This window comes from Nerophis ophidion, linkage group LG11 (assembly GCF_033978795.1).
Source record: "Nerophis ophidion isolate RoL-2023_Sa linkage group LG11, RoL_Noph_v1.0, whole genome shotgun sequence".
Classification (NCBI taxonomy): Eukaryota; Metazoa; Chordata; class Actinopteri; order Syngnathiformes; family Syngnathidae; genus Nerophis; species Nerophis ophidion.
The window spans coordinates 20208014-20225330 of NC_084621.1; the positions used below are offsets into that span (position 1 = coordinate 20208014).

A 17317-nucleotide genomic window follows, 5' to 3' on the forward strand; every position below is an offset into this window, starting at 1 on the left:
CGTGCTAACATGTTAGCTCATTTTATTTGCTTGAACCCAAAAGTCATGGTTTTGGGTACCTGTCTTAGAAGAACGCTAACATTTCCTATGTGATCATGCTAATGTTAGCATGCCAGCTTTTGATATGGTAGTATGCTAATGTTTTATGCTAGCCTTTTAGCTAATTTTATTTGTTTGAACCTAAAGATCTTGGTTTGTGTTACCTGTCTTAGAAGAATGCTAACATTTGCTACGTGAAAATGCCAATGTTAGCATGCTAGCTTTTCTTATGTTAGTATGCTAATATTTTATGCTAGCTTTTTAGCTAATTTTATATGTTTAAACCTAAAAATCGTGGTTTTGGTTACCTGTCTTAGAAGAATGCTAACATTTCCTATGTGATAATGCTAATGTTAGCATGCTAAAATGTTAGCTCATTTTATTTGCTTGAACCTAAAAATCATGGTTTTGGTTACCTCTCTTAGAAGAACGCTAACATTTCCTATGTGATCATGCTAATGTTACCATGCTAGCATGTTAGCTAATTTTATTTGTTTAAGCCCTAAAATCATGGTTTTGGTTACCTGTCTTATAAGAACGCTAACATTTCCTATGCGATCATGCTAATGTTCACAGCACGAAGAGCATGCTCATCAAAATTTCCGCGGGAATTTTCCAGTTTTAGTTCAGTTCTTGTACAGATGGGGCAGGCGCGCCTAACCAAGTTGTGTCTGGCTTAGGTTTGAGCAACATTATTGGCGTGATCGTGTACATCTCGGCGGCGCTGGGTGACATCTCTCCAAAGAAGGACGAGGACAAGAAGTGGCAGTACTCCTACGGCTGGTCCTTCTACTTCGGGGGCCTGTCCTTCATCATGGCGGAGATGGTGGGCGTGCTGGCGGTCAACATCTACATCGAGAAGAACAAGGAGCTGCGCTGCCGCTCGCGCACCGACATCTTCAAGAGCACTACGCACGCCATGCTGCGCCTGCCCAGCTACCGCTTCCGCCGCCGGTCCCGCTCCTCGTCGCGCTCCACCGACCCCTCCCGCTCCCGAGACCCTTCGCCGGTCGGGGTCGGCGTGGGGAAGAACTTCGGCTTACCGCCATCGGCGCTGCTCTCCCAAGGGCCCATCTCGGTGTCCACGCTGCCCAACCCGCACTCGCGCTCCCACGCCGCCCTGGCAGGGGGCGATATCTCCCTCTACACGCTCTCCCGAGACCCCAAACTTGGGGGTCTCCCGCCCATGTACGGGACAGTGGATCGGGCCACCCTCTACCAGCTCCACAACTGCTTCCCTAAGGACGGCGGCGGCGGTGGCGGCGGAGGGGGTGTGATGATGAGCGGCACGCTCCCCTCGCTTAAGTCCCACAACCCGTCCAACTCTTCCAACTCCAACGTGCCCATGTCCAACTCGGTGGGCTCCGGACCACCGCCCTTCACCTCGTCCACGGTCGACCGGGAGAGAGGGATGGGGACTCTGGACCGGCTGAAAGGGGAGCGGGAGAGCAATTCCAACACCCTCAATAGGAAGACCACACCGGTCTAGTGGGTCCGGGGGATGATGTTCACAAGATGAGTAATAATAATAACAACAACAACAAAACTATTTTGATATCCTCACCTGCTAGAAATGATTTATTTTGTTAACGATCAACATGCAAACTAACCTCGGGCTACTACGAAATTGTCGTGCAATATTTCCGCTAACTTACCTTTGCCAGCATCGATTGTTGTTGTGATTATTCTTTGCGTCATGACTCGGGATGGGCATAGTCCTAAATCCACATACCCAGTTCCAAGCCAAAAATTCATAAAATTTGTTCACAAATATCCCAGATTACCCAGAGTTCCCAGTTTTCCGAGACATGTTTCCCTTTGGAAATGAATTTGCACAACTCCTACATTTCTCAACCGATACGAACCGTTCCACCGTCCAGACTCTCCACTCAATCAAACTAACGTTTTACTGAATTTAAAAAAAATTCCAGAAATTCCCAGTTTTCCAAAGCCCTTTTTGACCTCGTTCTCTTTCCACAGCCCATGTTCTTCAACTGTTTTTGGCCGTTCCACCCTCAGAACATTCCTCTTAGTCGGCACAAAATGTTATAATGTTTCTAATCGTACGAAATCCCGATTTACCAGGAATTCAGAAGCTTTTCGTAAGCTCATGAAAAAGAAAATGTTCATAAATATCCCAGATTACCCAGAGTTCCCAGTTTTCCGAGACATGTTTCCCTTTGGAAATGAATTTGCACAACTCCTACATTTCTCAACCGATACGAACCGTTCCACCGTCCAGACTCTCCACTCAATCAAACTAACGTTTTACTGAATTAAAAAAAAATTCCAGGAATTCCCAGTTTTCCAAAGCCCTTTTTGACATCGTTCTCTTTCCACAGCCCATGTTCTTCAACTGTTTTTGGCCGTTCCACCCTCAGAACATTCCTCTTAATCGGCACAAAAAGTTATAATGTTTCTTCTCGTACGAAATCCCGATTTACCAGGAATTCAGAAGCTTTTCGTAAGCTCATGACAAAGAAAATGTTCACAAATATCCCAGATTACCCAGAGTTCCCAGTTTTCCGAGACATGTTTCCCTTTGGAAATGAATTTGCACAACTCCTACATTTCTCAACCGATACGAACCGTTCCACCGTCCAGACTCTCCACTCAATCAAACTAACGTTTTACCGAATTAAAAAAAAATTCCAGGAATTCCCAGTTTTCCAAAGCCCTTTTTGACCTCGTTCTCTTTCCACAGCCCATGTTCTTCAACCGTTTTTGGCCGTTCCACCCTCAGAACATTCCTCTTCGTCAGCACAAAAACTTATAATGTTTCTTCTCGTACGAATTTCCGATTTACCAGGAATTCAGAGGCTTTTCGTAAGCTCATGAAAAAGAAAATGTTCACAAATATCCCAGATTACCCAGAGTTCCCAGTTTTCCGAGACATGTTTCCCTTTGGAAATGAATTTGCACAACTCCTACATTTCTCAACCGATACGAACCGTTCCACCGTCTACACTCTCCATTCAATCAAACTAACGTTTTACCAAATAAAATAAAAAAATTCCAGGAATTCCCAGTTTTCCAAAGCCCTTTTTGACCTCATTCTCTTTCCACAGTCCACGTTCTTCTACCATTTTTGGCCGTTCCACCCTCAGAACATTCCTCTTAGTCTGCACAAAAAAAGTTATAATGTTTCTTCTCGTACGAATTCCCGATTTACCAGGAATTTAAAAGCTCTTTGTAAACTCATGAAAAAGAAAATGTTCACAAATATTCCAGATTACCCAGAGTTCCCAGTTTTACGAGACATGTTTCCCTTTGGAAATGAATTTGCAGAACTCCTACATTTCTCAACCGATTCGAACCGTTCCACCGTCCAGACTCTCCACTCAATCAAACTACCGTTTTACCAAATAAAATATAAAAAATTTAAGGAATTCCCAGTTTTCCAAAGCCTTATTTTACCTGGTTCTCTTTCCACAGTCCATGTTCTTCAACCGATTTTGGCCGTTCCACCCTCAGAACATTCCTCTTCGTAGGGACGACATAAGTGATCATTTTTTTTCTCGTACAAATTCCCAATTTTCCAGGAATTCCGAAGCTCTTCGTGAGCTCATGAAAAATAAAATTTTCACAAATATCCCAGATTACCCAGTGTTCCCAGTTCTCCGAGACACATTTCCCCTTGGAAATTAATTTGCACAACTCCTATATTTCTCAACCGATTCGAATCGATCCACCATCCACACTTTTCACTCACCTTGGACAATCAAACTAACGTTTTACCAAATTTAAAAAAAGAAAAGTTCCAGAAATTCCGAGAATTTCCAGTTTTCCAAAGCCCTATTTTTACCTTGTTCTCTTTCCACAGTCCACATTCCCTTTGGGAATGAATTTGCACAAGTCCTACATTTCTCAACCGATTCGAACCGTTCCACCATCCAGACTCTCCACTCACATTGGACAATCAAACTAACGTTTTACCAAATTGAAGGAAAAAAAATTCCAGGAATTCCAAGAATTTCCCGTTTTTCAAAGCCCTTGTTCTCTTTCCACTGTCCACATTCTTCAACCGTTTTTGGCCGTTCCACCCTCAGAACATTTCTCTTAGTTGGGAAAATAAAAGTTTTGTTTTTTTTCTCGTACAAATTCCCGATTTTCCAGGAATTTCAAAATACCTATTCTCAATTCAAACTGTTACTATGTCAACATTTTTCAACCGATTCCAAAAATTCCAACACCAACCCATTTGTTTCATCACGGACAGTTGTCAATATTTTAAAAAATTCCCAGTTTTCCTGAAATTTCCAAGTGTCCAAGGAATTCCCATGTATTCAATATTCTACAATACCCTAAATTCTGAAAACATTTCCCATTTTTTAAGCCCGATTCCGACCTTTTAACCATCCTCCACCCTCTTCCGATATATCAAACGTAAAACAGGGTTTTCCTATCCCAAAATTCCCAGAATTTCCGGTAAGTTTCGTTTGGCTCGACTGGGATTCGTGGGGCTCATCAAAAAAAAAAAATTCACAAATATCCCGGATTACCCAGAGTCCCCAGTTTTCCGAGAAATGTTTCCCTTTGGAAATGAGTTTGCACAACTCCTACATTTCTCAACCGATTCGAACCGTTCCACCGTACAGACTCTCCACTCATCTTGGACAATCAAACTAATGTTTTACCTAATTAAAAAAAATAAATTCCAGGAATTCCAAGAATTTCTCCTTTTCCAAAGCCCTCGTTCTCTTTCCACATTCCACATTCTTCAACGGTTTTTGGCCGTTCCACCCTCAGAACATTCCTCTTAGTTGGGACAGCAAAAGTTACCATTTTTCTTCTCGTACAAATTCCCGATTTTCCAGGAATTGTGAAATACCCATTCTTAACTCAAACTGTTACTACGTCAACATTTTTCAACCGATTCCAAAAATTCCAACACCAACCCATTTGTATCATTTAGGACAGTTGTCAATATTTTCCAAAAAATCCCAGTTTTCCTAAAATTTCCAAATATTTTACCTAATTAAAAAAAATAATTCCAGGAATTCTGAGAATTCCCCGTTTTCCAAAGTCCTATTTTACCTCTTTCTCTTTCCACAGTCCCTATTCTTCAACCGTTTTTGGCCGTTCCACCCTCAGAACATTCCTCTTAGTTGGGACAACAAAAGTTATCATTTTTCTTCTCGTACATATTCCCGATTTTCCAGGAATTCCGAAATACCCATTTTCAATTCACACTCGTTTGTTTTTTTTTAGGTTTATTTTTTGGTAATGACTACAGAAAAAAATTGGATACAACAAAAATTCCGATAAAAAAGTGTTTGTCCCAAGGCTACGTTCACACTACAGGTCATTTCCGATGTTTTTTCCTTTTTATGCTAGTGTCCCACTCCTTCATGTTACGTTGTGACGTATATTACATCGTAATGTGAGCATGTAGCTCACGTAGCTATGCTCGTGTCGCCAACTTTCGTTCAGAGAGGATAAATAAAATGCGCTACCAGGCTGCAACCAGAGGAGGCGCTGTTTACAACGTATTAGTATTCAATACCTCGCTGACATGCCAACAGGAGTTCACAACATCTGGAATGATATTTTAAAAAGGTTGAGAAAAAAAATAATAAATCCGCCGCTCCCAAATGCCCATCCTGAGTTATTGCATTTTGCTGAGTGAGCATTTTCGCTGACTTTTACTGTGATTTTTTTTTTCCTTCCGCGTCGATGACGGACGAGCATGAGTGTGCACATTTTTTGGAGAGAATGATTTTCTTCCCATTTCCCTACCCCGTATGATGCTCATTTCCACATGTGAATATTGTAAATTGTCTTCCAATAATGACAGAAATGCAACAAAGTGGGGACCGGGGCAGGGGATCGTTAGTCTTCTTTCCATTCTAATGTGTACAAAAAAAACAAAAAAATCAGTAGTTCTCGTAGCTCTAGTCGTGTTGAAGATGTTTGTTCTTGGGCATTAACACTAACCTCTCCATTAGAGGACGCTGAAAAAAAAATGAGGAGGAAAAAAAAACCCATTCAAGGTGTATTTTAGCGTGTATAGATACCATGCGAAAGATGTCTGCCTGATTCCGATTAAGGAAAAAAAAGAATACAAAAAAAACAGAGGGGACAAAAAAAAATCTTTTTTTTTTTTTTTTTTTTTACTACGAGTCCCGAAGTGGCCCGGAAAAAAAACAAAAAAAAAAACATCATGTAAATGTGGGTTAAAAAAAAGGTGTGTATTGTAATTTATGCATATTTGTTACCTTCACACTGCAGGTCTATTCCGATATTTTTTGGCCCATATGTGACAGGTACTTGTGTACTTCCGAAAATATCGGGTTCCACGTGTGACGACGTGCTTTGCGCATTCCGTTCACGTTAAACATAAAAGTAGCATTTTTCAACGGTATGTAAAAAGATCGGATTTTTACAAAAGATCGAAATTTGGCATTACACCCTACATTGTTAACGTATTTATAAAATATTTTCACACTGGAGGTCGGTTCCGATTTTTTTGGCCCATATGTGACATGTACCTGTGTAATTCTGAAAATATCGGGTTCCACGTGTGACGTCGTGCTTTGCGCATTCCGTTCACGTTAAACATAAACGTAGCATTTTTCAACTGTACGTAGAAAGATCGGATTTTTACAAAAGATCAAGATTTGGCATTACACCCTACATTGTTAACGTATGTGTAGTCTATTCACACTGCAGGTCGATCCCGATTTTTTTTTTGCCCATTGGTCACGGACGCATCGGTCACTTGAATGATCGGATTTTTACAAAAGATCGAAATTTGGCATTACACCCTGCATTGTTAACGTATTTGCAAAATCTTTTCACACTGCAGGTCGATTCTGATATTTTTCTTTGCCCATATGTGACATGTACTTGTGTACTTCCGAAAATATCAGGTTCCACGTGTGACAACATGCTTTGCGCATTCCATTCACGTTAAACATAAAAGTAGCATTTTTCAACTGTGCGTAAAAAGATCGGATTTTTACAAAAGATCTAAATTTGGCATTACTCACTACATTGTTAACCTATTTGTCAAATCTTTTCACACTGCAGATCAGTTCCGATTTTTTTTGGCCCATATGTGACGTACCTGTGTAATTCTGAAAATATCGGGTTCCACGTGTGACGTCATGCTTTGCGCATTCCGTTCACGTTATACATAAAAGTAGCATTTTTCAACTGTACGTAAAAAGATCGGATTTTTACAAAAGATCGAAACTTGGCATTACACCCTACATTGTTAACGTATTTGTAGTCTATTCACACTGCAGGTCGATCACGATTTTTTTTTTTTGCCCATTGGTTACGGACACATTGGTCACTTGAAAGATCGGATTTTTTCAAAATATCGAAATTTGGCATTTCACCCTACATTGTTAACATATTTGCAAAATCTTTTCACACTGCAGGTCGATTCTGATATTTTTTTTTGCCCATATGTGACATGTACTTGTGTACTTCCGAAAATATCAGGTTCCACGTGTTAAACATAAAAGTAGCATTTTTCAACTGTATGTAAAAAAATCAGATTTTTACAAACGATCGAAATTTGGCATTACTCCCTACATTGTTAACGAATTTGTAAAATCTTTTAATGTACCTGTGTAATTCTGAGAATATCGGGTTCCACGCGTGACATCGTGTGCTGCGCATTCTGTTCACGTTAAACATAAAAGTAGCATTTTTTAACTATACGTAAAAAGATCTGATTTTTACAAAAGATCGAAATTTGGCATTACACCCTACATTGTTAACATATTTGCAAAATCTTTTCACACTGCAGGTCGATTCTGATATTTTTTTTTGCCCATATGTGACATGTACTTGTATACTTCCGAAAATATCAGGTGTGACGTCGTGCGTTGCGCATTATTTTCAAGTTAAACATAAAAGTAGCATTTTTCAACTGTACGTAAAAAGATCGGATTTTTACAAACGATCGAAATTTGGCATTACTCCCTACATTAACGAATTTGTAAAATCTTTTATTGTACCTGTGTAATTCTGAAAATATCGAGTTCCACGTGTGACGTCGTGTGCTGCACATTCCTTTCACTTTCAACATAAAAGTAGCATTTTTCAACTGTACGTAAAAAGATCGTATTTTTGTAAGAAAATGTGACATGTACTTGTGTACTTCCAAAAATATCAGGTTCCACGTGTGACGTCGTGCGTTGCGCATTACGTTCAAGTTAAGCATAAAAGTAGCATTTTTCAACTGTACGTAAAAAGATCGTATTTTTACAAACGATCGAAATTTGGCATTACTCCCTACATTGTTAACGTATTTGTAAAATCTTTTCACACTGCAGGTCGGTTCCGATTTTTTGGGCCCATATGTGACATGTACCTGTGTAATTCTGAAAATATCGGGTTCCAAGTGTGACGTTGTGTGCTGCGCATTCCGTTCACGTTAAACATAAAAGTAGCATTTTTCAACTGTACGTAAAAAGATCGGATTTTTACAAAAGATCGAAATTTGGCGTTAAACCCTACATTGTTAACGTATTTGTAGTCTTTTTACAATGCAGGTCGATCCCGATTTTTTTTTGCCCATTGGTCACTGACGCATTGGTCACTCTAAAGATCGGATTTTTACAACAGATCGAAATTTGGCATTACACCCTACTTTGTTAACGTATTTGCAAAATCTTTTCACACTGCAGGTCGATTATATATTTTTTTTGCCCATATGTGACATGTACTTGTGTACTTCCGAAAATATCAGGTTCCACGTGTGACGTCGTGCGTTGCGCATTACGTTCAAGTTAAGCATAAAAGTAGCATTTTTCAACTGTACGTAAAAAGATCGGATTTTTACAAACGATTGAAATTTGGCATTACTCCCTACATTGATAATCTATTTGTAAAATCTTTTCATGTACCTGTGTAATTCTGAAAATATCGGGTTCCACGTGTGACGTCGTGTGCTGCGCATTCCGTTAACGTTAAACATAAAAGTAGCATTTTTCAACTGTGCGTAAAAAGATCGGATTTTTACAAAAGATCGAAATTTGGCATTACACCCTACATTGTTAACGTATTTGTAGTCTTTTTACACTGCAGGTCGATTCCGATTTTTTTTGCCCATATGTGACATGTACTTCCGAAAATACCGTGTTCCATGTGTGAAGTCATGTTTTGTGATCACGGACGCATTCCGTTCACAATAAACATACATAAAAGTTGAATATATTTTGGTCTCTTGAAATCTACGTAAAAAGATCGAATTTTTACTAGAGATTGAAACTTGGCATTACACCCTACATTGTTAACGTATTTGTACAATCTTTTCACACTGCAGGTCGATTACGATATATTTTGGCCCATATGTGACATGTACTTGTGTACTTCCGAAAATATTGCGTTCCACGTGTGACGTCGTGCTCTGCGCATTCCGTTCACGTTAACCAAATAGGTTGAAATTTTCAACTCTACGTAAAAATATCAGATTTTTACAAAGATCGAAATTTGGCATTACACCCTACATTGTTAACGTATTTGTAGTCTTTTTACAGTGCAGGTCGATTCCAATTTTTTTTGCCCATATGTGACATGTACTTTCGAAAATACCGTGTTCCATTTGTGACGTCATGTTTTGTGATCACGGACGCATTCCGTTCACAATAAACATACATAGAAGTTGAATTTATTTTGGTCTCTTGAAATCTACGTAAAAATATCGGATTTTTACAAAAGACTGAAACTTGGCATTACACCCTACATTGTTAACGTATTTGTACAATCTTTTCACACTGCAGGTCGATTACGATATATTTTGGCCCATATGTGACATGTACTTGTGTACTTCCGAAAATATCGCGTTCCACGTGTGACGTCGTGCTCTGCGCATTCCGTTCACGTTAACCATATAGGTTGCAATTTTCAACTGTACGTAAAAATATCAGATTTTTACAAAGATCGAAATTCGGCATCACACCCTACATTGTTAACGTATTTGTAGTCTTTTTACAGTGCAGGTCGATTCCGATTTTTTTTGCCCATATGTGACATGTACTTTCGAAAATACCGTGTTCCATGTGTGACGTCATGTTTTGTGATCACGGACGCATTCCGTTCACAATAAACATACATAGAAGTTGAATTTATTTTGGTCTCTTGAAATCTACGTAAAAATATCGGATTTTTATAAAAGACTGAAACTTGGCATTACACCCTACATTGTTAACGTATGTGTACAATCTTTTCACACTGCAGGTCGATTACGATATTTTTTGGCCCATATGTAACATGTACCTGGGTACTTCCGAAAATATCGCGTTCCACGTGTGACGTCGTGCTCTGCGCATTCCGTTCACGTTAAACATATAGGTTCCAATTTTCAACTCTACGTAAAAATATCTGATTTTTACAAAAGATCGAAATTTGGTATTACATCCTACATTGTTAAGGTATTTTTTAAAATCTTTTCACACTGCAGGTCGATTACGAATTTTTTTTTCCCCATATGTGACATGTACTTGTGTACTTCCGAAAACATCAGGTTCCACGTGTGACGTCGTGCGTTGCGCATTACGTTCATGTTAAACATAAAAGTAGCATTTTTCAACTGTACGTAAAAAGATCGAATTTTTACAAAAGATTGAAACTTGGCATTACACCCTACATTGTTAATGTATTTGTACAATCTTTTCACACTGCAGGTCGATTACGATATATTTTGGCCCATATGTGACATGTACCTGTGTACTTCCGAAAATATCGCGTTCCACGTGTGACGTCGTGCTCTGCGTATTCCGTTCACGTTAAACATATAGGTTGCATATTTCAACTCTACGTAAAAATACCCAATTTTTACAAAAGATCGAAATTTTTCATTACACTCTACATTGTAAACGTATTTGTAGTCTTTTTACACTGCAGGTCAATCCCGATTTTTTTTTTGCCAATGTGTGACGTATACTTCCGAAAATACCGTGTTAAATGTGTGACGTTATGATTTGTGTTCACGTATGCATTACGTTCACAATAAACATACATACAAGTTAAATTTATTTTGGTTACGTGAAAATCTACGTAAAAATATCGGTAAACGCGAGTATGATGTCACGTTTTGTGGTCGCATTCTATTCATACTAATTAATCATAAAAGTTGCACATTTTTGGGCGCAATTTTAATGACTACTCAAAAAGATCGGATTCAACACAAAATCCGAACAGGGCATTAAAACCTGCAAGGTGAACATATTTTTGTATAATATTTTAACGATGCAGGTTAAATTAAGAAAAATTGTCAAAATGCTACATGACAATGTGAACAGTAGAATTATTATTTATTTATTTTTATTCCAAAGTGGATTTAAATCCGATGTCTGAATGTCTATCCTTTACGTCATCAAAAGGTGAAAAACGTCACGCTTGTTCACCAAAACAGAAAGTAGTCGGTAGCAAAGTGATTAAAACATCGGATTACTAACGTCAATGTTGGCTCCAGTTGCACATACTCCCTGAAATTCTCGTAAACTCCCTGCGACTACGAATTTACTTCGGTAACTTCGGTAAACACGAGTACGATGTCACGATTTTTGGTCGCATTCCGTTCATATGAACTAATAATAGAAGTTGCACATTTTCGGGCGCAATTTTATCGGATTGAACACAAAATGCGGGCATCAAAACCTGCAGCGTGAACGCTTTGTTAGCTCCTCCTCTTTCTTCCGGAATGAGTCGTAAAAAAAGTCTCCAAAGAGTTGTTTTTTTTTCTCACTGTGCTTCCTCGATCTTCTTCTGTTTTATCGGAAGTAATGAGAATGCAAGTACCCCCAAACCCCCCTTCCCTTCCCTCCTTGATGCAACCACCAAAAAAAAAAAAATGTTAAAATAAAAACGCTTCCTGAGTTTTTTTTTTTTGTTTTTTTTTTTTTCCCCCCCCATTTTCTTTGATGAGCTTCTGATAAAAATGTGAGAAAAGTGCAGAGAGAGAGAGAGAGCATTTCTGTGGGCAATATGAAGACTCTATGTGTGCTAGATCTAGAGACATATGGTTTATCTAAATGTGGGGTCAACCCCAACACTGTATTGCACGAACTTTATATATATAAAAAAAAAAAGAAGGAATAATTACAAATATTGCTGACTTCTGTCTTTTTTTTTTTGCTAAAAAATAAGATTTTTAGTTTGGGCTTTTCATTTAATTTTTTATTTTTTTTTTTACTTTATTTTTACTTCCCCCAAATTGTTTATTTCGACATTGCGGTGAAGGGGTCACCAACGCGGTGCCTGTAAGGACCAGATGAGTCGCCCGCTGGCCTGTTCTAAAAATAGCCCAAATAGCAGCACTTACCAGTGAGCTGCCTCTATTTTTAAAAATGTTTTATTTACTAGCAAGCTGGTCTCACTTTGCTCGACATTTTTTAATTCTAAGAGAGTCAAAACTCAAATAGAATTTGAAAATCCAAGAAAAGACTTGGTCTTCACTTGTTTAAATAAATTAATTTATTTTTTTAATTTGCTTCTTATAACTTCCAGAAAGACAATTTTAGAGAAAAAAATAGAACCTTAAAAATGATTTTAGGATTTTTAAACACATATACCTTTTTACCTTTTAAGTTCCTTCCTCTTCTTTCCTGACAATTTAAATCAATGTTCAAGTATTTTTTTTTTATTATTATTGTAAAGAATAATAAATATATTTTAATTGAATTTTTAATTTTAGCTTCTGTTTTTTCAATGAAGAATATTTGTGAAATATTTCTTCAAACTAATTATGATTAAAATTATTCTGGCAAATCTAGAAAATCTGTAGAATCAAATTTAGATCTTATTTCAATGTCTTTTGAATTTGTTTAAAATTTTTTGTTCTGGAAAATTTAGAAGAAATAATGATTTATCTTTGTTAGAAATATAGCTTGGTCCAATTTGTTATATATTCTAACAAAGTGCAGATTGGATTTTAACCTATTTAAAACATGTCATCAAAATTCTAAAATTAATCTTAATCAGGAAAAATTACTAATGATGTTCCATACATTCTTTTTTTAATTTATTCAAAAAGATTCGTTTTTCTCTTAATTCTACAAAAAACCTTCCGTAAAAGGAAAAAAAATGTACGACGGAATGACAGACAGAAATATACCTTTTTTTTTATATATAGCGATTTATTTATTAAAGGTAAATTGAGCAAATTGGCTATTTCTGGCAATTTAATTAAGTGTGTATCAAACTGGTAGCCCTTCGCATTAATCAGAAGTAGCTCTTGGTTTTAAAAAGGTTGGTGACCCCTGGTAATGCATTATTTTGAAAAGCAACTTTCATGCTAACACACTTGTTTTGATAGCAGGAATCTCGTCGTCATGGCAACAACCCGGATGCTTTTAAAGTACTTTTGTTTGTTTTCTTTTAAAAACGTTATCTTCAATAAAATTAGGACTTGCCGTAAAAATGTCATTCCTAACATACTTTTATCGTAACAAAGTTTTCTTATAGAAATACTAACTTTTTATAGCAATACTTCCATCTCAATTGTTTTTTTATGTAAAATGACAACTTATTCTTGTGGGGTTTTTAGAGTGGTTAACACTGATGGCTCCCAATTAGAGGTACTGGGTTTGAATCCCAGTCAGGTGGATTGGTCATTTCCAAAGTTCCAGCCCTATTGCAGCAGCCGGTCCAACGCATCACTTGCCGTTAAATCTTCTTTTTCCCAGACTTCTTTTGGAGTTTTTCCTTACCCGGATGGGGCTTCAGATCTGGATGTGGGATTGTGGTTTTTAAGTCCTTTGATGAAGGATGACATGGATACATTGTTATTGATTGTTTGAATGATCTATGTCTGATCACTACAATGATGAATCGCTTTTTTATGCATTTATGTATGTATGTATGTGTGTATGTACAGAATGTATGTATGCATGTAAAGAATGTATGTACTATAAGTATGTATGTATGTACAGAATGTATGTACTGTATGGATGTATGTACAGTATGTATGTATATATATATGTCTAAGTATGCATGTAAAGAATGTATGTATTGTGTGTATGTATGTATGTGTATATATATATGTATGTATGTACATACATACAATATGTATGTATATGTGTATGTATGTACAGTATGTATGTACATAATACACAGTATAATACACATACTAATTATATAAAACACATACTAAAGTAGCAGCTGAGATAGGCTCCAGCACCCCCCGCGAGCCCAACAAAGGGACAAGCGGTAGAAAATGGATGGATGTCTGGACATACTAAAGTATACAATGCACATACTAAATTATATAATACATATACTAAAGTATATAATAACATAGTACATTCCATTACTCCAATGCCCCATGTACTGTATGTGTATTATATACTTTAGTATGTGTATTATAAACTTTAGTACTTGTATTATATACATAGTATGAGTATTAAATACTTTAGTATGTGTATTGTAAACTTTAGTACTTGTATTATATACATAGCATGAGTAATAAATATTTTAGTATGTGTATTATATACTTTAGTATGTGTATTATAAACTTTAGTACTTGTATTATATACATAGTATGAGTATTAAATACTTTAGTATGTGTATTATATACTTTAGTATTCGTAGTATATACTTAGTACGTGTATTATATACTTTAGTATGTGTATTATATACTTTAGTACGTGTATTGTATACTTAGTATGTATATTATATACTTTAGTTTGTGTGATATATACTCTAGTATGGGTATTATATACTTTAAAATGTGTTATATATACTTTAGTATGTGTATTTTATACTTTAGTACGTGTATTAGATACTTTAGTACGTATATTATATACTTAGTATGAGTATTAAATACTTTAATATGTGTATTATATACTTTTAGTACGTGTATTATATACTTAGTATGAGTATTAAATACTTTAGTAGGTGTATTATGTACTTTAGTATTCGTATTATATACTTAGTACGTGTATTATATACTTTAGTATGCGTATTGTATACTTAGTATGTATATTATATACTTTAGTTTGTGTGATATATACTTTAGTATGTGTATTATATACTTTAGAATGTGTTATATGTATACTTTAGTATGTGTATTTTATACTTTTTTATGTGTATTATATACTTTAGTATGTGTATTATATACTTCACTACGTGTATTGTATACTTAGTACGTATATTATATACTTTAGAATGTGTGATATATACTATAGTATGTTTTATATATACTTTAGTATATGTATTATATACTTTAGAATATGTTATATATACATTAGTATGTGTATGTTATACTTTTTTATGTGTATTATATACTTTAGTATGTGTATTGTATACTTTAGTATGTGTATTATATACTTTAGTACTTGTATACTTAGTATGTACAGTATGTTATATACTTTAGTATGTGTGATGTATACATTAGTATGTGTATTATAAACTTCAGTATGTGTATTATATACTTTAATACATGTTATATATACTATAGTACTTGTTATATATACTTTAGTATGTGTATTATATACTTTAGTACGTGTATTATATACTTTAGTACGTGTATTGTATACTTAGTATGTATATTATATACTTTAGTTTGTGTGATATATACTTTAGTATGTGTATTTTATACTTTAGTATTTGTATTATATACTTTATTATGTGTATTATATACTTTAGTACATGTATTGTAAACTTAGTATGTATATTATATACTTTAGTTTGTGTGATATATACTTTAGTATGCGTATTTTATACTTTTTTATGTGTATTATATACTTTAGTATGTGTATTATATACTTTAGTACGTGTATTGTATACTTAGTATGTGTATTATATACTTTAGTATGTGTTATATATACTTTAGTATGTGTATTATATACTTTAGTATGTGTATTGTATACTTTAGTATGTGTATTATATACTTTAGTCTGTGTACTCTTTGTCCATATGGACCTACTGTGTGATTTTAAACACGTTCCCCACACACACACACACACACACAACACACACATTAACGCGCACACACACTCACAACGCATAAACACTTACACACAACAAATACACGCATATTAATACACGCGCACACAAGCGTAAACAAACACACACATAAATGTAACGCGGGTGTCAAATCCATACCTTTCTTTCTTTTCTTAGTTTATTTGGAACATGAATATTTACAACACAACACATCCGACATTACAATATCACCTCACATCTCATCAGGCCCGAAAAGGAGTAGGAAGAAGCAAAGCTTATTTAATCCGTACCTCTTTCCCAGGTCAGAGCGCCCACAAATACAAACATTCATCTACTGACCCTCTTTACAGCAAAATAGCAACATGACATCCGGGAATGAGCAACACAAGAGTTGTGTGACATGTAATTAACTCATCCCGTCATGACCAACACACTGAGATGAAGAATATCTTATTTTCAATAAGGTTGAAAGTGTTTTTCAAAATTCTTCTTCTTTGTACTTTGTAATCACTTTTCATTTGAACAGCCTCTTAAACTGGATCACATCAGTACAATGTTTAACTTCTTACTTAATCCATTCCATCTTTTCATTCCACATACTGATATGCTAAAGGTTTTAAAGGGGAACATTATCACAATTTCAGAAGGGTTAAAACCAATAAAAAATCAGTTCCCAATGGATTATTTTATTTTTAGAAGTTTTTTTCAAAATTTTACCCATCCCGGAATATCCCTAAAAAAAAGCTTTAAAGTGCCCGATTTTCGCTATCTGTGAAGCCATTTTCCTGTGACGTCATCCAGTGATGCCAATACGGATAGCAGCGACATTAGCTCGGATTTTACTCTGATTTCAGCGGTTTAAGCGATTCAACAGATTACGAAAGTATTGAAAGAGATGGTTGGAGCAGGGGCGCTCACACTTTTTCTGCAGGCGAGCTACTTTTCAATTGACCAAGTCGAGGAGATCTACCTCATTCCTATTTATAATTTATATTTATTTATTTATGAAAGAGACATTTTTGTTAACAAGTTAATGGTGTTTAATGATAATACAAGCATGTTTAACACACATAGATTCCTTTCTTTCATGAAGACAAGAATATAAGTTGGTGTATTTGATTCTGATGACTTGCATTGATTGGAATTAGACAGTGGTGCTGATAACGTCCGCATTTTCAAATGGATGAAAAAAATAGTCCTCCTTTCTGTCCAATCCCACATGAAAGTGGTTGGATTTGGCATCTCATTTCTCCAACTTGCATACTCGTTTTTAAACACTTTGTTATGAGAGTAGCATATGTGTGTGGCCCTTTAATGTCTGGCAGCAGGTGAGTGACGTCAGTGACTGTGCGGGTGGGCAAGCAAGTGAGAA

The 17317-nt window shown here is 36.1% G+C and overlaps 1 protein-coding gene and 1 long non-coding RNA gene across 3 annotated transcripts in view; both read left to right on the forward strand.

The window, feature by feature from the left end:
- The window catches only part of cacng8b (calcium channel, voltage-dependent, gamma subunit 8b), a 31584-nt gene extending 28200 nt beyond the window's left edge, over positions 1 to 3384 (forward strand). The window contains exon 5 of the mRNA XM_061915308.1: positions 720 to 3384. Within this exon, the coding sequence (XP_061771292.1) occupies positions 720 to 1528 (809 nt within the window). The 3' untranslated portion in view covers positions 1529 to 3384. The remainder of the gene's footprint in view (positions 1 to 719) is intronic.
- Positions 3385 to 17265: 13881 nt separating this feature from the next.
- The window catches only part of LOC133561781 (uncharacterized), a 33509-nt gene continuing 33457 nt past the window's right edge, over positions 17266 to 17317 (forward strand). Inside the window, exon 1 of one of the 2 annotated variants that reach the window (XR_009808770.1) lies at positions 17266 to 17317. This exon is cut by the window's right edge and continues 2258 nt beyond it. This is a non-coding gene — a long non-coding RNA (uncharacterized LOC133561781). The other variant, XR_009808769.1, reaches the window with a different exon arrangement.